The sequence below is a fragment of the Rhincodon typus genome, chromosome 26, assembly GCF_021869965.1.
Source record: "Rhincodon typus isolate 14 chromosome 26, sRhiTyp1.1, whole genome shotgun sequence".
Taxonomy (NCBI): domain Eukaryota; kingdom Metazoa; phylum Chordata; class Chondrichthyes; order Orectolobiformes; family Rhincodontidae; genus Rhincodon; species Rhincodon typus.
In genome coordinates this window covers 16,547,245-16,571,369 of record NC_063357.1, presented here as the reverse complement: position 1 = coordinate 16,571,369, position 24,125 = coordinate 16,547,245, and the positions used below count along the sequence as shown (strand labels likewise).

The window sequence follows — 24,125 nt, the reverse complement described above, 5'->3', positions numbered from 1 at the left end:
AGAGATGGTAATATATGCCTCCTTCTGTACAATGTCATTCTACGATTCTATAACTCAGGACCGTAAATTACTTGGAGAAATTGAACATGTTGGTGTTCTCATGATCATGGAACACCAGCATAGGATTGGACAATAGTTTATTTGGCATGTATTAAGGATTGATTAACAAATATAAACAGAGAGGAGGAATTAAAGGATTATTTTTGGAACGGCAGTGTGTAACTAGTGGTGTGCCACAAGGTTCAGTGTTTAGGGTTCAGCTATTTATAATCCAAATGAATGACTTAGATGAGGAAACTGGATATATCTAAGTTTTTCCTGACAATCAACAATGGATTCATGGTCATCATTAGACTCTTAATTCCAGATATTTTATTGAATTCAAATTCTACCATCTGCCATCGTGGAATTCAAACCCAGGTCCCCAGGACGTTATCTGGGTCTCTGGATTAACAGTCCAGCGATAATACCACTAGGCCATCGCCTCCCCATAAAAAAATGCCTTTGGTGGTGGTGGGATGGGGACGGTGCAACAAAAGTTCACCAGATTGATGGGATGGGAGAGCTCTTTTATGACGATAAGTAAAATAGGCTATGATGTCTATTATGAAACAATGAGAGGTGAACTTATTAACTGTACAACATTCCTAGTCATGTAAAGAACATGTCTTTTAGTTTTCATTGTTTTTGGAATGTAAACTTAAAAAGGAAATTACAGATATTGCTTTAAAAGAAAAGTCTGTGCAAAGAGATTGCTACAGTTTTAAAAATCATGTTTACTAGAACACTTTCTGAATTGTATGCAATGTTGCATTTTCCTGGGACAGTGACAGCGTAAGCAGACATCTTGGAGCTGATGCATCCTGAACTAAAGGAAAAATTCTTGACAACAATGACCTGATTGGCTCTTGACTAGGTGCCTATGACTTCTGTGGAGTCAGTGTGGCAGAGAACCACCTAGCCTGCAAAGACAAGGCATTGAAAAACTTCTTGGAGTCTCCTTCTTTCGTGAAAGTACTGGAAAGTATCTGCTCACTGCTTTCCACCCATTTCTCACTGCAAATTTCCTGTTGAAGGAAATAAAACGCCTTTTGAAGATAGTAAATTACGAATTCTGAACCAGTGAATGAAAGAAACCTTCAATGTGCTAACAACCTTGTGTCAATTGCAAAGAGCTAAAAAGCAATTGAAAAGCAAGAAAAAGCAACTCATCGTCTCCTGTGATCTAGACAGGTGCTATTGAACTGTGTTTCCCTGTTTCTTTTTCCCCACTCAGTATCCATGTTTTGCCTGTCTTTTTATGTCAGCCTGTTTGCGATGGGATAGAGTTTAAGAAGGGATAGAGTTTAAATTGTAAAGTTATGTCAGCAATTCATTTTTCCTACATGCCATGTATAAAGACATTTATTTCATTATGAAGTTAGTTTCTTAAGCATAGAATACTGATCAGTGGTTTCTTTTAAGCAGAGTCCATCAGTTGGGTAATTTGGGGATTCTGAATAGTTTGACTGTATATTTTCAAATTTGCAATGATTTGGGGAATAGTGGGGCTTGATTTCAAGTGCACTACCATAGTGAGTCATGACAGAGGCTTCACATCGTTAGGTCCCGAAAGGCTATTTTGCCTGGCTGGAGAATCCAAAACAAATGGATGTAGTCTCAGGATAAGACGTCAGCTGTTTAGCACAAATGAGGAGAAATTTATTCATTGAGAAGATTCTGAATCCTTCTTTTTCTAAGATGCTGGCGGAGTAGGTGGGCTAAGCTCGGGGCTTGTCCAATCTCATCAGCTCTTTTTCTCTTTCTTTTTTACTTTTATTCTTTAGCCCTTTTCTTTTCCTTTTTTTTCTTCATGTTTCTTTTCTTTTATGTCTGGAGAGTGGCAGGTGAAGGAAGAGGCCTCCGGCAGCAACACCAGGACAAGCCGGACACGGCTTCACCCCAGCCCGGGGTCTCATGTCAAGGAAGGAGCAGGTCCCGGGCTGAATCTCCAGCCCTGGACTTGCACGCTAGGCCCAGGCACCTGAAGAAGTGGCAGTCTCGGCACAGCATGGTAGTCTTGCCCTGGCATGGCGACCTCCTCCCTGTGTGGAGGTCTTCTTTATCTTTGGCTTCCAGGTATTTTGGCGGCCTGGCAAGTGGTCTCATCCAGGAGTGATAGTCTCGGCCAGGCATGACAGCCTTCCTTGACGGAGGCTTCTGGCCCAGTAATACAGCAGGCCAGCATGGTGGTCTTGTCTCAGAATGGCAGTCTCATCCTGGCTGCATCTTCAGGATATTCCATAGTTGCTTAATTGCTTTTCCCAGAACCCAGGAGCCGTTAACTGAGCTGTGATGAACCCTGTCTTAATTATACATTATTTATTATTACGTATGACTTCTGTCATTAGGTGTCGTGTTGAGGCGATTTACAAAACTTTTCACTGTATTTTTCATGTAAAAGTACACATAACAATAAATTTCTATTCTATTCTGAATTCTCTACCCTATTGGGTTGTAAATGATCAATCAGTAAATATATCCAAAACTGAAACTGATAGATTTTTGGGAACTTAAAGCGATCAGAGATATGGGTGGTCATAGACTGAGAAAGTGGTATTGATGTGAGAAGTTCAGCCATAATCATATTGAATAGTGCAGCAAATTCAAAGCCTTATAGGCTACTCTTGTTCTTATTTCCTTATGTTTGTACACCAGCTCCCCTTGTTCTTCTAGGTGGTGGTATTGTCAAAGGATATTTGGGGAAATGAAATATTTTGTGTTAAATATCAAAATCCTTCTATAAATTTACCTTCAATCAGGCTTCCTTTCAAATAATCACCAACTTACTTTAGAAAAGTTCAATTAACTGGCACTAAAGAATAAATGGACAAAAGAACTTGCATTTGTATAGAGTGTTTCATGTCCTCAGGATGTCCCAAATTGTATTATAGCCAAAGAATTCCTTTTGAAGTGCAGTTCCTGCTATTTTGATAAACATGAGAGATTATGAAGTACAAAGAGTTCTGTGTCCTGGTCAAAATTTCTCTTTCAACTAACAGCAGCAAAAACAAATGAGATAGTCAGTCATTTCATTTGTCAATTGTGGGAACTTGCTATGTGAAAATTGTCCACTGCCCTTTCATACATAACAAGCATTTAAAAAGCAATTTACTGAGTGTGAAAGTTCTTTTTGATATCCAAAGAACTCGATAAGGAACTGTATGAATCAATTCTTCTTGTCTCCTGCAAATGAACAACAGTTACACCCAAACCTTTATTTCCTTTCTCCCCTTAACACTAATCAGTTACTTATCAAACAGAACCTCTTTGTTTATCTTTACCCTCAGATTTCTAGGTTTGTGTAATTTGTGTAATTTGCATCATCAATTTTGTCTCTCTGATAGTTTTTGCAGGAAATCATCAGTTTAGATGCTGGGCATAAACAGAATTGGATAGAAATGTGTATAGACACTGTCCAAACCAAGATATTAATAACAGCTGTTTGGACGTTGTATGGCAGGGCACTTGTGCTTTTGAATTGCACCCCAATGAAACTTATTACTATTGGCCTAACCCTAACCCTAACCCTATCGCCTCTCTGCTCCTATGATGCTGCTTGGCCTGCTGTGTTCATCCAGCCCTGCACCTTGTTGTCTCGGATTCTCCAGCATCTGCAGTTCCTACTATCTCTGATTCCATTACTATTGGATAAGTTGGGGCAAAGGTAAAGTAGGAAGATTAGGCAAAAATCCTTAATTACACAATTATCATTATAATTCTCAGTACAGTCTGCACTCATTAACTATTGAAGTGGAATACAGTTCTTGGCACAACTTTATGCATGAGCTTTAGTAGACTGTTCAACATGGAGAATGGCACATTTGGATATTCAACAGATCATTGTCAGTTTGTGCCAGGGATAATAGAAAACCACCTAAAGCAGAAATCCTGGTTGTCTCCTCTCACCCCTGCAACCTCTTTTCTAGACTGGGTCACTAATGCTGACTGGCACCCACTGGCTGAGGTCAGCTCGCTGAACACAACGAGGTTTATAAATCAAACCTCTAACAGTTTCGGAAGAGTTCCTATTTCATTTGAAAGGTTTGTACGAACAGTAATTTTTAAAGCACATTTCAACCCCCCCCGGAAAGGGTATTTTCTTTGTTTGAGCTCAGGGTCAACAGGAACTGCCTGTCCCTTTCAAGGTCTTCCAGAAGATTTTTTTCTCCCCCCACCCCCATATGATCTTTGCAACCTTTCATCTGTTGTTCGATAGTGCGGGGCCGTTGCATTTTGGTCTGCTCCAGATATACCGAGACTTCGCCCGTCGTGTCAGCCTTCCAACCGCCGGTAACTTTTTTATTCGACCCCGAAAGAGTTAAGTTTTGTTGACAAGGCAAGGAAGGGCCTCGCGCATGCGTAGACGCGCCGCCGGGGGTAGAAGCGGCAGTCTCGGCGAGTGAAGAAGCATCGCGCTCGCAGGGTGTTGCTGTCACGATTCCCCTGTCATTTAACCGACAGATTTAAAACGGGAAGCCGACAACCCAGCGACCTCTTGTATGAGAATGAGATTTGTCGTGCTGGGGACTCCATAGATGGCTCTCGTAACGGTCCAGCGGTCACCGACACCCAGCACCACTTCAAGCCCCTGTGTTTCGGTGAGTATTTCACCTACCCTTCTTCCTCCTTCCTCCTCCCTCCGTTCAACACCGTCCCTCAGAAAGGCGCTCGCTGCCCCAGTGCGCCTGCGCAGCTCCACCGGCGGCCCCTCTCGGCTGATCGCGCGCACTGGGGTTTTAAAAATAAACGTTTTCGAATGTCGCGGATCGGTCTTCCCTCCTCGCCCGCCTCACCATCCCACCATGAACTGCAGTGGCGAATCTATTTATTGGCGTGATTCAGCCGTCTCCCACCTTCCTGCACGGTGAATTGTCCATCGATGGCCGTTTAGCTGATTAATCGAACATCATTTAAACTCTCGTTCGTGCTTCCTGTTTGAAAGTCGAGAGATAGGCCCAACTTTCCTGTAGTAATTTTAAGTTCACGTACAATAATCAAACGATTTTTATTGTGTGTTGCGAGGACGGGGGTGTACAGCGATTGATGCGTGCAAGAATGCTTTTAATTGCAGTATGGTATTAACGATCGTGGGGTGTAAGCTTCATTTAGTGTAGTAAACCCTAAAGGAAATTCTTTGCAAAGTGCATTGTGTGTAAAAGGGCAATTCGGAGTAACTATTGACAACGGTCACGTTTTGCATCATCGGTCACCTCGCAGCGTAGTTGGTGTTGGAAACCGCTATTGCCAAGGCTGCTATTACTGGAGGCGTTTCCCAATGTTGTGCTCCGTTGTAATCTGGGATAAATGTGTCTCAAATAGTAACTCTAAACCCTGGAAACCGAGTCTTGTCTGCATCTCTGTTTCTTATTAGCCTGTTTGGAAAGGGCAATATTTAGTGTTTTTATTTTTAATTGGTAGCTAACTCCTGAATCACAGCATCAGTTTCTTGGCTTTTTACTATAGTAAAGCAACGTATAGCTTTACCCAGCTCACGTGAAACGTTTAAAACTAAAGTATTATATATGCCCCTGGCCAGAAATGAACGGTTCCATATTCCATTATAATTCTGAATTTATCATTTTCTGATGTAGTTACATGACGTTTCAATCAAAAATAAAGGAATATATTGAATCTACCACGCAGTGATTGCATATTTCGTCGACTGCATGTTGAACATAATTTGGCTGTGAGGCAGGCTGTTCACTGTCTTTTTACATTTTTGACGTACCCGTTCTTATTTTGCAAATAACCTTACTGGTTTAAATCCCCGAACCAGACCTTTAAATACTTGATTTGACTGAAGATTAAGCTGGTTTCGGTAATACAGTAAACTCTTATGCATTTATTTTGCATACAATGTAATTTGTGTTTTCATATCCAAAAAAATGCAAAAGGTTCATTTCAAAACGTTGATTATTTTTCAAATGTAATAAGTGAACCACTTGATGGGAATGGAAGTCAGTTTGAGGGTTAAATTTAGTCATTCATTGCAATTCATAATTGTTAGCTTAAGGTTTATTGATAAAAGTTTAGAAGGCACTTTTACATTTCTCACTTGATCCCAGACCTGTTGTAGCAAATCTGAACAAAGGTAAGAAAAAATGGGATTCGCATAAAACAATGTTGTTTCAAGTCTGAAAATAGTAATCATTCTATGAGTATTGTACACTATTAAATTAGTGAAAAGAGTTTTGTTTTTGATCATCAAACCCATTAAAATTGCAAATCTATTCTTTTTTAATGATTTTTTTTCATAACATTCCAATGGTAATGGAGTAAATTTCACCTATTTTTCCATTTTCTTGTAAAGGTGATATCTTGTACAGTGATGCCCCCTGTACCGAAGTAACCATGGTTTTGTGTTTCCAATTAAGCACTGGAGTGTCAGCAGCTTATTATTCTTTGAGACATCACAGTAGAGGCCAAACCTTTCCTTCCTTAGTGCCAAAAGATTACAAGTGAGGTGTGATCACTTGGTTGAAATTACAAGTGAAATGCTGGCTGAAATATTTTCTTTGTCAATTTCACAGAGACCTGAGTGGTTTTGGCTCTACCATTGACCAGCTGATGTTGTATCTCATAGATTTATTTACTTTCAAAATATTGTTTGCATCTTTAGCTTCAAAATCCTTTTTGACCACAGATTTATATGATGCAAGGATATGTACGCAAACTTAAAAAATTATATATACAGCTTGTGGCATCGATCTTATTTTAATTATTTTTAGAAACCACTCAGTATTTTCAGTCACTGATATTTATTATTGCATTTATGAATACATGGATATAGTGCTGAAAAAGCTTCAGATGATTTGGGGCAGTTTGCAATATTATCAAGCAGATATTAGTATTAAGCTTTGACTGATGCTGTGGCATGTGTAGTTTATCCTTGTTTTGCAAAATGAAGTACCTGTGTAGCTTCGGAGAACCTCACATGCTGCACACCGCTTGTGATTGAATGGATAGATGCGCAGAAGCTTAGGACAATGAATTATACAGATTAGGGAGACCCAGAGTTTAGTCACTTGTTAGTTGTCTCATCCCTGCAGATAAAGAAACCTAATCCTAACCCTATTTAAGTCAAAGTTGACCCCTCACTCCACAGATGTAGCCAAGTCCGCTGAGTATTTCTAGCATTTTGGTTTTGTTAATTCCAGATTTCCAGCATTTGCGGTATTTTTGCATAGCGTCTGCCTGGTTTATCTCGTACCAGTGTAACAAACTTGTGCTGTTGCCGGCTTTGTGAATTTACCGAGGAAGGGTCTGATCTCCCCTTTAATGTGTCTACTGTGTCATTGCCTGGGGATAAACCTCACCCTAAGTTAAAGTAGTGTAGCTGTGGTAATTTAGATATATCGTGAATGATTTGGTTTGTTTTGACCTGTTTGGTTGGAATGGAGTTAGTCTGGCCCTGAGTGAGTGTATTGAATTGGCAGATAGGAGCAGCTAGTCTTGTGTTTGGAATGTTTCTGACACTTTTTTTAGTTGTGGGCAGTCATTGAAGAATTTCTGCCCCTTGAAGTCTCTGCTCAGAATTGTATCACCCATGGTTACTTTTGCTCTGATGTGAATCAGGTCCATAATTTGCTGAGGGAAGGGCTGGAAACAACTTTTTAAGGACCATTAATCGGTAAGCATGCAGATTAGAGTATGTGTCTTGCTATGAGTTATGGAGGTTCTGAATGAATGGACAGAAATATGAAGAAAATGTGCTCATTGGAGTGTGATTTATAGGCACAATTAAGCTAGTATGATACAGCTCTAAGAGGATTTGTTTATGTGGCAACAGATTAAATCTCAGTGAAAAATCTAACAACTTTACCATAAGAAGCAACATTATAGTGCATTAATGCAGGTGAGAATGTAGGAAATTAACACTCATTCTAAGGTTGGATTAATAAACTGCCCCAAATATAGAAGGACAATATTGAGTGGTAGTGAGAAAAGGCCCTTTATGGTTATAACTATTGGCCTTTTGAAAACAGAAATTATTTTGAGTATCCATTATGGAGCCATAACTGGTTAGCTCTGTCCTAGGTGAGAGAGAATAGGTCAAATAAGGTCAAAGTGTGACTTGAAAAATAATTGGGAGCAAACTAAATCAGAGATTTTAGCAGTTTCAGGAAAAATATTATGTGTTGGTTCCTTTTACCGTTATTATCAGTGTTGTTGATTTGAAATCCTGATTTTGGCAGCAGCACACTAAGATGTATTTGGTGCAATGCCTCTTTTCAGGAATGTGGAGATCCACCTCGATGGTTTTACAAGGATTTGTTTTCTTGGCCCATGAGATTCGGACAACTCCCAATCCCTTAAAGGTTCACCAAGCCAAACCAGTCTGAAAGTTAAATGAAAGCAGGTAAAGCTATCCATAATGAGAATTCCATGTAGTTCCTGCTGATCATGGAGTCACCAGGATATACGTTAGGCCACTTTTGGAATACTGCATGCAATTCTGGCCTCCTGCTGTAGGAAGGGTGTTGTGAAACTTGAAAGGGTTCAGAAAAGATTTACAAGGATGTTGCCAAGGTTTGGAGGGTTTAAGCTATTGGGAGAGGCTGAATAGGCTGGGTCTGTTTTCTCTGGAACATCAGCGAATGAAGGGTGACCTTTATAGAGGTTTATAACATCATGAGGGGCATGGATAAGGTAAATAGGCAAGGTCTTTTACCTGGGGTGGGGAATCCAAAACTAGAAGGCATGGGTTTAAGGCAAGAGGGGAAAGATTTAAAAATGACTTAAGGGGCAACTTTTTCACGCAGAAGGCAGTGTGTGTGTGTGTGGAATGAGCTGCCAGAGGAAGTGGTGGAGGCTGATATAATTACAACATTTAAAAGGCATCTGGATGGGTATATGAACAAGAAGGTTTTGGAGGGATATGGGACTAGATTAATTTAGGATATCTGGTCAACATGGACGAGTCAGACCAAAGGGTCTGTTTCTATGCTGTACAGCTCTGTCTCTGACCAAGCTACAAATAATGGCTTGAAACATAGTGAGTAGTTGCGGATTTGTATGTGATGATCTCCTCTGGATCTGTGCATGGTTGGGGTACTTGAGGCAGTACTAGTGGTGGCACTGACCATATTCATTTTACAGACTAGTTAGGCAAGCTCCAGCTTGGAGCATATGTTGGCAGAAACATGAGTTTCCACTTGATGGTTTGAAAATTTTTAACTTGGCTGCTGTTGGATATCCTTGCCACAGTTTGCAACTTTCTAACAACTGCAAGTACACAAGATAGATGATGACAAGTAGCTGCAGTTGGTTGGTTTTATATACTGACCTGTAAGTAGTTTAAGTGGTGAATCTTTATCTTGAAAATAAAATGTTTTGAACAAAAATTTTACATTTTCAAAGCCAATGGAATACAGTCAAACTTGGGTATGTAAACTATGTAGTGACATATTGCCTGCTGGACTTTCTGATTCAACAGTTTCATCTTTGCTGGAAGACTTTTTTTTTATTATTCTTTTATATTTTTCTGAACACATTTGTCTGCCTCTTTTTGAGAATGGAAATATTGTGCCCTGCACTGTCTAATTCATATTTCAGTGGAGTACCTCAAGTGAAATGAAGCAAATGGTTAAGTTTCACTGAAATATACACAGCAGTGCAATTTTACGTTCTGTTCATCCAAATAAAACAAAATTTCTGAAACAGGATGGGTTGATTGATAATGGAATAGTTTTCCCCCTTTTTCTCCTATCAGGTAAGTTCATTACTGATTTCTTAGTGTGAAAGATGCAAGATCTGACTACACCTTCAAACCTAAGATATGATGAACTCCTGACACACAATTTGCTGTGTAATAATGCTCTGTGCAGGCTGGAAAGATTTAGTCCCTTCTTAGTACTGAATTGAATGAGATGGTGCTGTGTTTCCTCACTGTGGAGTCCTGAAGAGGAGATGGTCACATGTCGAGGTGTTAGAAGCTCTTTTGTGATTGTCTCGTAAAATAAAGGTGCTTTGTGTATAGTTATTCTGCAGTGGTCGATAAGTAGAAAATACTTGAAATTTGCCTATGGCCCTTGTTATAATTTTCATAGGGACTGATAACTTCCTTTTTAAAAAATGGACTCTAACCTTACCAAACCTTCATTATTCCTCAAAGTAGTGCTCAACATGGCGAAGTACTGATTCCATTATTATTTGAGGGAAGACTGTAAATGTATTCAGCAGGAGGTTCCTTGCCATGACACCGTGAGGTTAATGAGGATCAGGACCCAAAGATGAGGATTCTCAAGGCTATTCTCTTAAGATAATTCTATCACTTCATTGTCGCCTATGGTGGGTCTGTTCTAGTAGTGGGAACGGTCATAGACTATCTGGTTTTATCACTATTATTAATGGCTAGGAGTTTGTTTCAGATCTTTACTTAACTAAATTTAAATTTCCCAGCTTCTGTGACAATTGAATGTACACCTCCAAATAATTAGTCCAGATCTCTGAACTACTAGTCCTGTAACCTCATTCTTCTGGATAGGGAACTTCTTTAACACTTGTGCCTTCTGTATTGAAAACTAGGCTCTTAACTTCACACAAGCTTCTACTGATCTTGTCAATACAGTGTTAAGCTGGAGGATCACAGCAGGTTAGGCAGCATCAGAGGAGCAGGAAAGCCTGACCTGCTGTGTTCCTCCAGCTCTACAATGTATTGACTCTGACTCCAGCATCATCTGCAGTTCTTGCTATCTCTTCTGCTGATCTTTGCAGACTCGAGCAAAAGTGTCCAGGCTGAACTAAAGTTGACTGAACTGAAGACTGGCTAGACATTATTACAGTTTTTATTTCACTGGCAACCAGTGGGGTGTTTTTACCCAAGGAATTGTATTTGTCAGAGACTTGTTGCTGTTGAGTAAGTGTCTCAGATGGTAGTGAGTACATCGAAAATTGATGGTTCCAGGATGACCTGTTTTTAAAAACTATTTGAGCCTTTTACCTTGTCTAGTGTAGAGATATTCTGCTGATTTTTCTCAATAGTCTTACAATTGTAAAACAAAGGAATAAGTACAAATGTACTTTGGTTTCTTGATTAATTATAAAGTGGCTTACCAATTTGAGAGTTATGAATGAATGAACTCGTTTTTCTCAATGGTTTCAGTGCAATCAGCATCAATTGCAATTCTTGTACAGTGCTCATGAAGGGTGTGTTACTTTGTTTTTGACTGCAAAACATTCCAGTTCCAGAGAGCTCATACTCATCAGATTGTTTGAGCTCAGAATGGAGTTCTGTGTCATGAATTAATTGGGCACAGTTTTTAAGAAGTAAATCCGAGGTTCTAGGATTTTGTTCCATAATTCCTTGGAGCATATTTAGAATGTAGTCTTGGGCAAAGGAATAGGAAGAGAGAATTGCCTCTCAAGACTCCATGTTGTGTGCATGTCATAACTCTCATAACCTGTCTTTTTTTTTGTAAAGCCATAGTCCGTAGTGTTTTCCACTGCTAGGATTTTAACTCCCCATGGATTGCAGTTGCACCAACACTGCAATTTATAGTGTAATTTTTTTTTTGAAAGAACAGTTGGGAAGAAATTTTGCATGGGCTTTTCTATTTCTTTTTCATTGCTCCAGGAGATAACAGCAGCATGTATTTACATAATCCCTTTAAATTAGTAAAATGTTCCAGGGAGCTTCACTGTTGTATGAATGCCAATAGGTGCCTTGTGTCTTCTCCTAGTTAACAGTTTTAGCTGATAGGATTGTTCAAGATGGAGAAGGGAACCTCACAACTGTGTCCAAGCATGGGAAATTTGGCTAGTTGCCACCACTCCATTTTATGAGTGCTGTGGCTAGTTTGTAATGCCTGCAATGTGATGTTGGATAAGATCGGTAGATCTGCTACAAATTCATAATTAGCCCAAAAAAAATCACTGGAAAAGCTCAGCAGGCTTGGCACCATCTGTGGAGACCAAGCAGAGTTAATGTTTTGGGTCCAGTGACTCGTAGACATACCTGCTGAGTTTTCCCAGCAATTTCTGTTTTGGTTTCTCATTTCCAGCGTCTGCAGTTTTTGGGGTTTTTGTTGATAATTTGCCCTTCTGATTCACTTGTCTTTGAATCACATCTGGTGTATTCACTTACTGAGTTGTCAGGGGATACACACATGCAGTTCCTATTTTGAAAATAATTAACAAATGAGGATATTTTGTTGTCCAGGCAAATTGAAGCTCTTTTTAGAATTGTTCTAAAGGCACATTCAAATAATGGTCTTCTAATAAGTTGCTTGCCCTACCAAAATTCAGTAGTCTCCTACTACCCTGGCTGATCTCTGCTCCTCTAATTCTAGTATCATTGGCATTCCCAGCATTCATGATATGTTTGACTGCTGTGCCTTTAGTTGCCTGGGCTTTAATTTCTGAAATTAATCCATGAACTGCTGTCCCTACTTCTTTCTCTTTATAACACTCACCCTTAGAACCTGCCTCTGTCATCTGCCCCAGTACCACCTTAGTGTCAAACTTCCTGTGAAGTGTTTTGAAATCCTTTATTATGTTAAAGGAGCTGTGTAAGTGCAAGTTGACATTCTAGAATGTAGAAGTGATTAGGCTGATCAGCTACTTTCAAAATAAAATGGAAAGATAGTACAGCCAAGGGCACATGGAGGATTTTGATTATTTATAAGTTACCAAAGGTTTTTAAACAAAACGTGATGTAACATTGCACTTTTTGAATAAATCAGACTGGGGTTGACCAAATAGTTGATTTTATTTTAATTACAAAATACATTAATGCAGAAAGGAATATTTGTCCTTTCAAAAGACCCAAAGTACCATAAATTCTTTTTCACTTTTTAAAGGCCTTTTGTTTTAAGAAACATTGGGGGTGTGGGATGAAATTTTGTTTTGGCTTATTTTTAAGTGTTCCATCAATGCAGTATACAATCTAAATTGACATGCAGCGGTCAATTAAGAAGCTTTTTTTAATAGTCACGGGACAAACAGTCTCCGTGAAGTTTTCATCATCAGGACAAAAGCAAAAATACCAAATTTCAAACTGTGCAACAGGTAATACAATATGACAACAACATAAATGATATTTTCCACTAACAGGATTCTGCCATATAGGAAAAACATTTTTAAACTATCATGTGTAAGAGTATTAGAATAAGAGATGAATTTTTTAAATATTTAAAAATGCATTTTTGATGCTGCAAACAAAAAATTTACCAAAGGTCAACTTATGTATCACAATCTACATCAATTTGTGCTTCTGAATTTGTTAGGTGCTCATACAATTAAATTGGATTGTGTGCATGCAAAGCATCTAGAACTATTTTTTTTTCAATTAAAATACTGACTGAATAATGTTTTGTTATAGTTACTAACTGTAGCATTTTTTTTTAGTTCAACTTTCACAGCACAATCGTTAAATGGCTTCTCTACTTTAAGCCAAACTTTATGCAGCAGATGGAAGAACAATCTCATGTCCTGCTGTGCTCTTGCTTGGGTTTCCTGGTTTCAATCATGCTTCCTGTGGCTTGGTGTTGAAAACAATGTTCTTTAATACAAGATTTGGCTTCAACAAATTTTAAATTGCTGTATTTTACAGTAATACCAATTATTAATAATAACTAGATAATGATCAGAAGTGGGAAACCTGGTTTCAGTCTTCTACATTTCTGCTGAGATCACTTACAGTACTCATGCCATTGCCCTGATTGATCAGGTGATAGCCACAGCAAGAACCAAGCCAGGGAATTTTTTTTGTTTAGTAAATGAACTCTGAGGTATTGAGTGAGCCCTCATAATGTTCTTGTCGACACACTGTCTCTGTCATAGAACATCACACCATCTATGATGGCTTGTAGCAGTCACAGAATTCCTACAATGTGGAAACAGGAAATTTGAGTCCCTATTGATCCTCTGAAGAGCATCCCACCCAGACTCAAGCCCTACCTTGTATCTCCCATGGCTAATCAACCTAACCTACACTTTGGGCAATTTAGCATGGCCAATCCACCTAGTCTGCATCTTTGGACTGTGGGAGGAAACCGGAGCACTGGGAGGAAACCCATGCAGACGGGGAGAATGTGCACACTCCACACACAGTTGCCTGAGGGTGGAATCAAACCCAAGTTCATGGTGCTGTGAGGCAGCAGTGCTAACCACTGAGCCACTGTGCTGTGCCAAAAGTATCGCTCTATTTTGGTGTTTGACAATAAGCAATGTTCCTTTCCAGTTGGTCTTCAAGCTATTACAGTATGACAATAAACTATATCTCAAATCTTTTGAGAACTGGCACAATGCTTTCTTTAAAAAGAAGAGGAAAAAGAAAAATCGCTCTTCAGCCTAATGAAGTCAAGTAACTGCGTAGAAGGTTACAGGACATTGTACAATCTCAAAAGTCTCCAGCTTGAAATATGAATTTCTAACCATGTTAACAGCACAAAGTCATACAGAATTCTGCAAGGTCGTGTCTACCGAGAAATATCTGACTGCAGAAGTCTGAGGCTCCATTCTTCCATGCACATAGTCTGGCATTTTCCGTTAAATACTTTCCAAATTTTATTAGTCGTGCTGCAGAACTACTGACGTTTAACACAGCACTCGTCAATCAGTGGCTATTAAAGTCTAACATACTTGGAACTTCAGTTGGGCATTTTTTCCTTTGGCTATTTTATTACCAGCGATGCTAAATAGGACAGGAAAATTAACAGGTCAACCCAAGCTTTTAGACTGGGGGCACGGTGGCTCAGTGGTTAGCACTGCTGCGTCATAGCGCCAGGCACCCAGGTTCAATTTCACCCTCGGGTGACTGTGTCTATGTGGAGCATGCACATACCACCACCACCACCCCCCCACCGTGTCTGTGTGGGTTTCACCTCAGTCTAAAGATGTATAAGCTGGTTGGGTTGGCCATGCTAAATTGTCCAGAATGCCCAGGGATGTGCAGGCTAGGTGGATTAGCCACAGGAAATGCATAGCTACAAGGTTAGGGTAGGGGGCTGGGTCTGGGTGGGATGCTATTCAGAGAGTGGGTGTGGTTTCGATGGACGAAATGGCCTGCCTCTGCACTGTAGGAATTCTACGATCTATGATCTACTCATTGCATACATTAGGCTAGTCACAGCCCAAGAGAAACAGTTCTGCAAACCTTTCCCTGGGTCTGCTTTACAGATATTTCTAAACAACCTGTTCAGAGATGTTATGATGTATATCTCTGGAGCAGGTGGGACTTGAACACAACCCTTCTAACTCAAAGGTAGGAACACTACCACTGTGCCACAGGAGCTCTTCTGGTCTGCTTTTTTTTCTTCTTTTTTTTTTGCTATAATCTGGAAGTGGTCTTGCATACAACTGAACGGTTTTCTCACCATGTCCATTTATTTTCATCCAACTACTGACAACCATCAGTAAATCACTCATGCTGCCAGGTAGATATTTACACACAAGGCCTTTTGCAGGTGATGCGAGCCATCAAAAGTGAAGGGGAACAGGGAAGGCGGGATGGGGCTAAATCAAATTGGAGTTTTTCTGAAGGAAATAAAGGCATTGTAACCTGTGGTGCCCATTTTTCTGAAAGCACCAAGCGCATTGATGGACATTGCATGCTCCTTCTCTAAGGACACCTGGGCACGAATATAATTGCAGAAGAGGGGCCAAAAGCCTGTTAAGGACTAAGGCCTTAATAGATGATGGGCAGGCCATTTTCCGTTACCAAGGGAGCTCATAATTGGTGAGTTCCATAGGGAGGTAAATTCGTGATTTCCCCATGGGCCTTGGAGCGGTTATCACACGTAAATAAGAAAGTTGACTTGAAACTGCTCGGTGCCGTTTCAAGTTCGTAATGCCTATACAGATGACATACACTTACACCTCTTTTTTTCTGTGGTGTTTGGAACGCTTTCTCTAAAGCATGAAAAGACATGCTGCAACTGTGTCCATGTTTTTAAGTTTCCTTTATCTTTGCCACTGTTTGAATGAATGCATGAGTTTTTCTTATTTATGTATGCTTATAGTTTAATGTTTCTGGTTCCTGCTATGGTATTACAAACTGCAGCACAATTTCCTTTCATACATAATCACCTGTACTATCCTAGCCTTTGTACCTTGCTGTTCAAGCAGATCAGTAACATGCCATTACTGTGTAAATGATATGAGCAGAGTTAGCTTTCAATACAAAGGGCAAAATAATGAATAGATGTTGGTGCCATTTGCATTGGTGTTTTGTGTGAATGTAATTTTTTTTTAAATTAAGGGATGATGTACTTTCTTGTGTAAACGGATATATTTAGGTTCAAATACATTTTCAATGTGTCAGTCATGTACTTGAACTTTTTAAAGGTGTAAGTAGTCAAGTCACCACCACCTCTTTAAACCATGAGAACAAACACCAATTATCTTAAATGCAAACAGAAATTGCTGGAGAATCACAGCTGGTCTGGCAGCATCTGTGGAGAAAAAGCAGATTTAATTTTTGGCTCCAGTGACCCTTCTTCAGAACTCGAAACATCTTCAATCTTTTGTTGGTCCAGGGGGAGAGAAAATATGATTTTGGCCAAGCATGTGATATTTTAAACCTAAATAATGCAGGCTGAAGCTATGGGGCTCTAAATGTAAAACTTTTTTTCTCTTTCCACAGATGCTGCCAGACTTGCTGAGTTTGTCCAGCATTCTGTGTTTGAGACAAAGAAGTTTGTTATTCAATAAAGAAAGCTTTTTGTTTAAGTTATTGTGGTATGTTGTATTGCTAGCAAACCCAATGTTTATTGCCCATCTCTAATTAAGACCAAGACCAGGATCAGGAGTAGGCCATTTAATCCATTGAATCTGTTCTGCCATTCAATGAGATCATGACTGATCTGATAACCCTCAACTCCACGTTGCTGCTTTTTCCAATGATCATTGATTTCCTTCTTGATTGAAAATCTATCTTAGCCTCGAATATACTTAATGACCGAGCCTCAAATGCCCTCTGTGGTAAAGAATTCCACAGATTCCTATCTGAGAGAAGAAATTCCTCTTCATTTCTATCTTAAATGTGCACACCGTTATGCTAAGATTTTGCTGTCTGGTCCTAGGTTCTCTTATAAGAGGAAACAGCCTTTCTCCTTTCTTTTTTCTGCATTATCTCACATTTTCCCATATTATATTCCATTAACCAAGTTTTTGGACACTCACTTAACCTATCTATATTTCTCTGCAGACATTTGTCATCCTTACCACTGACCTTCCTGTTTTTTTTTTGTCACCTGCAAATTTGGCTATAGTATATTTACTTTTCTCATTCAAGTAATTAATATATATTGTGCATAACTGTGGCCCCAGCACTGATCCATGTGGCACTCCTTGAAAAACTTGTTGTGATCTGCGCTTTGAACCACTCTAGGAAATGCTGTAGTGCATTCCATGTACTATTAAGTTACAGGATTTTGACCCAGTGACACAGAAGGAACAGTGATATACCTCCAAGTCAGGATAGTATGCAGCTTGGAGAATTTGCAAATGGTAATCTTGGCACGTGTCTGCTGCTTTGTCCTTCTGGGTTGTGGAGATCATAGCTTTGGAAAGTGCTATTGAAAGAGATGTGGGATTTACAGCAGTGCATCTTGTAAATAGTACACTTTCCTGCAGCTGTGTGCTGGTGCTGGAGGGAGTGAACATTTTAAGGTGGAGGATGGAGTGTTGATCAAATGGGCTACTTTGCTGCACCTGATGTTGAGCTTCTTGTTGGAGCTGCACTGATCCACACAAGTGGAGAGTATTCTATTATACTGTTGACTTGTGCCTTTATGGGTGATTGTCGTGCTTCAGGGAGTCAATAGCTAAGTCACTTACCGTGGAATTCCCAGCTTCTGACCTGCCCTTGTCACCACAGCACTTGTATAGCTAGTCCAGTTAGGTTTCTGATCACTATAAATCCTCCATCCCCTGCAAAGATTGCTGTTGGTGTTTTTTTTTGTAACATACAATAATCTAGTAGCAATATCAGAACTAAGAATCATCTGATTTAAGTTGCCCCACGAAAGCTTGGAATCTGGTTGGGTTACTACCTTTAATCCAATTACGGATTCATGCATGGAATTACGTCAAACCAGGAGCGGAAGTAGCCCATTTTGGCCCCTCGAGTCTACTTGGCCATTCCATAAGATCTTGACTGATCTTTTTGTGTTTCAAATTCCATATTCTCATCTATCCTTGATGATGACCTCTGATTTCCTTACCCACCAAGAACCTATTTATATCTATCTTTTTAAAATATTGAATGACTCTTGTTGCATCACTGTCTGAGGCAGAGAGTTTCAGAGTTATACAGCCTTCAGAGGAGTAAGAAAAACCTCCTTGTCTCCTTGTCCTAAAAGGGCAACCCTTAATTTTAAAATAGTTCCCTCTATTTCTGGACTTTCCCACAAGAGGAAATGTTATTTCCGTGACCACCTTGTTAAAACAGTTCAGGATCTTAACTCATCAAGTCATCCCACGCTCATTTAGACTCCATTGGAAACAAACCCAGTCTATCCAACCTTTCCTCTTGAGAACGACTCGCACATTCCAGGTATCAATCTAATAAACCTCTTCTGAACTGCCTGCAATGGATTTATTTTTCCTTAAGAAAGGAGACCAAAACTGGGCACAGTGAGGATAACTTCTGCTTTTATTATTGAACATAAAGGATAATGTTCCATTAGCCTTCTTAATTACATACTGTAACTGCATGCAAACTGTTCTCACTCATGCTCTAAAACAGTTAAGATCTTGCTGCACGTTGGATCTTTGTAGTCATTCTCCGTTTTAAGTAATACTCTATTTTTAATTCTTCCTGCCAAAATGAACAATTCCAAGTTTGCTACATTATATTCCATCTACCAGAATTTTGCCCAGTCACTGAACCTGTCAGTCTGCAACCTCCTTTTGACCTCTTCACAACATACTTTCTTACCTATCTTTCAGTCATTGCAATTTTAGCCTTCAACTTCCTTCATTTAATTGTTTTATCTATTTTTCTAATCAACCTGTTCAAAGATATTATATGCTTCTGGAGCAGATGAGACTTGAACCCAGGCCTCTCTGGTCCAGGTATAGGGACACTACCACTGTGCCACAAGAGGGCCCACTTCTCTACATTAAAGTCACCTGACATAAATTCTAAACACCTGATGCCTCAGCACAGACATCTGAGGTATCCCACTGTCAGATCTTGCCAGTCAGAAAAAGATCCATTTATGCATATTCTGTTTTCTGCCAGCCAGCCAATCTTCTATGCATGCTAGGATATCACCACCAATACTATGAGCACCTTTTTGTGAAACCTTGTTATATACCTTCATGAAATTCAAATACAGTACATCAATGGGCTCCAGTTTATCCGCAGCATGTTATTGCTTCGAATAACTCTTAATTTGCGTAAAAATGATTTCCCTTTTGCAGAGCCATGCTAACTGCTCCAGTTACCTTGACGTTTTCTTCATGCACAGCATTAACCTCCTTTAGTGATCAGTTATTATAATTGCAATATGTACAATGCCTACATCACTGGAACCTGTAGGACACTTTTGCTGAACACTCATTGCAGATATTATACACAAGCCTGACTCTTTGTTTCTTGTGTGCAACCAGTGTTACTCTATAATTGTACTAAACTCCACAGAGATTCTGGACAAATATTGTTCTGCTTACATTGAAATGTCACCTGTGAGTTGGCTTATGGCCAGTTTTAACTTTTTGTCTCTACAAAGATAAACATTGTAAATGTCTCCATCAACCTGTCTGACATACTAAGTTGTGAATAAAATATAACACAATTTTCAGGCTGCCAAGTCTTTGAGACTCTAAGAAATGGTAGCTTTTTTTTTCTCTTCTTCTTGGAATAATAAAATTGTCAATGAGGGGTGAGCAGTGTTGTGCTTTGAGAGGACAATCAAATAGCCATTATCTAAACATGAACCTTGATTCATTATTTTACCAACAAACTATTCAAACATGGGATGCATTGCAGCCAAGACTACTTATTTTGTCAATGGTGTCCACTTCTAGAAAAGATCCTTGGCTCACAATTGGGAGCTTTTTACCAGTCCCACCTAATGTAACCCGAAGTGTTGAGACAAACTACAATAGACTCACTACTGTTTTGGCTGAGATCAACCAAGTTGCAAGTACCTTCACAAGTAAATGTCTTCGTTTCAAGCCCACATCCTGTGTATTCTTTATAAATACTGGGAGGCCATAACAGTTTGATGTTTTACTTTCTTTTGCTTACTCCAGCAAAGGAAGTGCTGGTGTGTGAGTTTTCATGTTTGTTCTCCAGCATGTTTGCTGCTGTTCTCTAGGTCAAATATTATGACTCCAACTGAATCCAGCACTGAATTCTTTCTCCACTACTTGACAATGCAGTCTAGGTCAGTAGTTTTGGTGTTTTCAATGAACCATACCGGGTAACCTAAATGCTAAAGCCAAATTTTCTTATGGCTTCTTCCTTTCTGAAAGCAATTATATCTTAATGGAGTACAATACATGTATCTTCCCAAAAAGTGTCCATTAAAATTTTAATCGTATTACTATTTTAAAGATTTTTGATGTTTTGAAGGCTCAATTACTTGAGTTGGCCAAGCCCAAAACTTAGACAAAGCCCACACGTGAATTTTCCAATTGTTTAAGATTCTGTCCCACCGAGGGACTTTGCAACCAGCCTTACAGATATCATTACTGCTCTGCTAACATAAGAGGAGCCAAATTTTTTTATGCTACTTTTGTTCAATGTTACAACAATGAGAGAACACACTTTGTTTCTTTTGAGTAAATATTCCAGATTATTAGTTATCTGGTGTGATACTGCACAGCAAAGAAACTTAATTGTAGTTTGAAGTGTTTAACATTTTAATCAGTATAATATTGACCCTTTGTTCTTGGCACAGGCTTTCCAATTTTCTTAAACTAATGTCCTTTGTTCTTCAAACTTTTTTCCCCATTTGTATATGACAGTACTGGTATACTCGTCAGGGTGTAGAACTGAGCTACCTTCACGAACTGTGCTGTTGTTATGTCTAGGGTCTGCCCACAGTGCATGGAGGAGTTGTAGGGTGCTGATACAATAATTGAAAGACTGTTGATAAATCTTCATGTCAGGTTGGAGTTGTATATGCCATTAGTTGTGTGGAGTTCATATTTGTTCAAAAGTACCTTTTATCAGTCATTTGTGTACTCTGCTTGAAAGCAGGTCCTTGAGTCAATGTCTGTTGATGCTTTATGCTGAATTATTTCCTTGGCTGTTTTATCAGTGATGGCTTGCAGTTGCCTTCTACTTTATGGGTAGTGTGAGGACCCAGGCCTGAGTCTACTTCAGGTGAAACAGAAGTCCAGCCCTGATATTGGTGTTATTCTGAGCGACGTATTCTCCACTTTGCCAACAAGATCCCTTATTTCTATTTCTTCTAAAATAACTCTTCAAAAATAGCTACTCATGTTTTACAGCATATTTTGATGGGAGTTATCTGTGCACAAAATCAACAACCTAAAGACTTTATTTCTCTTTGCAATTCCTCACATCTCTGGGAAGATGCACGTAACTTGATCAGACTCTGTAGATGTTTATGCCATCTGTGCTGATTCATCTTGCCAAAGAAGGTGAAGAGCAGTATTGAAACATTAGCTCATTATTTAGTGGGAAGGGCTTGGCTAACTTTTTTTTTGTCCCTGTGATACTTAGAGCTATGTATCGTTGTGCTTTCACTTTCATGTGTTTTATTGTAGCTGACTGACTGCAATACAATATTTGAGCTGCTGAAAACGGGTACCCCCCCCCCCACCACCCCCCCCTCCCCCCCCTCCCCCCCACTATGCTGGAGCATGTGTGTGTTTTTATGAAGGACCGTGAAAAAAGAGGGAGACAAAATTCAAAGGAACTAATTCCTGTTGCACTAGTTTGTTATTCACTTCACAAATACGCAAGGAATATTGTGGATTTCAGTCTAAATCCATACACCACGATTAATATTAGTCATTATTCTTTTATTGCAAGGGTTATGAAAGTAACTGCACTGGGCATTACATCAAAAGGTAACAAAGTTCCTAGTGAAAAATATGCATGTTTGCCTTATTTTGTTTCTAGTTATGCTGAGATTCTTTACCCTTTCTCCTGTGTATTATAGATAAACAAGAGAAGAAGGAAGAATGGGATATAAAGTGTAAGCTTACAAATGGGAATTTTGAATTTTAGCTATTTTTTCCAAGGGATAGATGCACTGAAAAACTGTTGACTAAATGTTTGGCACAAAAATATATTTTATCCAGACTTCTGTAGTGATTAGTCATCTCTCCTCCACCCCCTACTTCACAAGGAATGTTCTGTTATCCTTGTACTGTAATATCCAGTTGAAGCATGATCACTCTTGTGGTTAGGTTGAATTTTTATGACTCTGTGATGTCTTAAAGACCATGTTTCCAAGGTAACTGCTAATTAATGCAGCACGATGTTATATCTGGAGCAATTAAAGGCAAAAGCTTTTACCTTTGGAAATAAGTGAAAAATATTTTTGTGATACTTGCAATAAATGATTTTAAAAGATTGTATTGACGAAATTGTATTTACTTGGTGGGGGGAACCAATATCCTTGCAGCACTGGCAAACCTGCCTACAAGTATTTCAGCTATAACACGTGTTTTGTTAACACGAATTGGCTATAATGCAATCGATGAATAGTGGATGCTGTTTAGATCATGTGAACTTTCTGCTGTACAACTATAGCGATATTCTAAAGCGATTTCCTATAATGTGATTATTTTTTTCTATAGCGTGAGGTCACATGGCAATGCAACCAACGTGTTATAGGGGAAATACCTGTACTCACGAGGGTTTAAGTAGAGTGGTAGGGGCTGGGAACAGGTCAGCAAGTGGAATGCATTACTAATCAGGCAGAATGTCACATCTGCACTTAGAGGACATACTGGAGGGTTCATTCACTAAGACAATGTAGGTAGAGCTCAAAAATAAGATGGGTGCAATTGCTCTGATAGGATTATACTGTAGGGGCCCCAACAGCCACTGAGACATTGAGAAACAAATATGTAGGCAGATTGTAGAAAGTTGCAATAACAACAGCGTTGTCATAGTGGGTGACTTCAACTTCCCCAGTATTGACTGGGACTCCCTTAGAGAAAGAGACTTAAATGGAGCAGTATTTGTTAGATGCATCCAAGAGGATTTCTTGAAACAGTGTGTGGATAGTCCGACTAGAGGAGTGGCCATAATGGACCTTGTATTGGCTAATGAGCCTGGCCAGGTGATTGACCTGTCAGTTTGAGAACATTTTGGAAACAGTGATCATAACTCATTAAGTTTTAAGATGGCTATGAATAGGGATAAATCAGGACTTGTTGGAAGATATTAAATTGGGGTGGGCAAATTACATCAGTATTAGGCAGGAGTTAGGGAGTGTTAATTGGGAGGAGCTGTTGTCTGGCAAGTCCACATTTTGACATGTGGGAGTTGTTTAAAGACTACAGATCAGAGTTTAGGATCAGTATATTCCAGTAAAGGGGAAGGACAAGGATAGCAAGGTAAGGGACCCTTGGATAAAAAGGGAAGTTGTGGATTTAGTCCAAAGGAAAAAGAAGCACATGTAAGGCTTAGGAAGCTGAAATCCGACTGGGTCCGTGAGGAACATAAAGAAAGCAGCAAAGAACTCAAGCAGGAAATTGGGAGAGAAAGAAGGGGGCATGATTTGACCTTGGAAAGTAGGGTTAACGAGAATCCCAAGGCATTCTATATATACATTAAACATAAGTGTGTAACTAGGGAGAAGATAGGACCACGAACGGATAAAGAAGGGAGCTTGTGCTTGGAGGTAGAGGATATGGGCGAGATCCTAAATGAGTACTTTGCATTGGTATTTATGGAGAAGGATATGGAGGGTAGTGAGATTTGTGTGGAGCATTCTGGGCATTTTGAGATCAAGAAATAAGTGGTGCTGGGCCTCTTGAAGAGCATTAAGGTGGATAAGTGCCCAGAGCCTGGTGGTATCTACCCCAGGTTATTGAGAGAGGCAAGACAGGAGTTTGCTGGGGCCTTTATCAAGATCTTTGTGTCCTTGTTAGCCATTGGAGAGGTTCCAGAGTGAGTAGCTAATATTGTTCCTCTGTTCAAG

General features: G+C 39.5%; 1 protein-coding gene across 3 annotated transcripts in view; it reads left to right on the top strand.

Moving 5' to 3' along the window:
• The first annotated feature begins 1,392 nt into the window (after nt 1-1,392).
• Nucleotides 1,393-24,125, top strand: part of ssh2a (slingshot protein phosphatase 2a) — a 154,616-nt gene continuing 131,883 nt past the window's right edge. For 2 of the 3 annotated variants that reach the window (XM_048612554.1, XM_048612553.1), the window contains exon 1: nt 1,393-4,640. In XM_048612554.1, the coding sequence (XP_048468511.1) occupies nt 4,578-4,640 (63 nt within the window). In that variant the 5' untranslated portion in view covers nt 1,393-4,577. Of the gene's footprint in view, nt 4,641-22,137; nt 22,167-24,125 lie in introns of those variants that run through there. The other variant, XM_048612556.1, reaches the window with a different exon arrangement.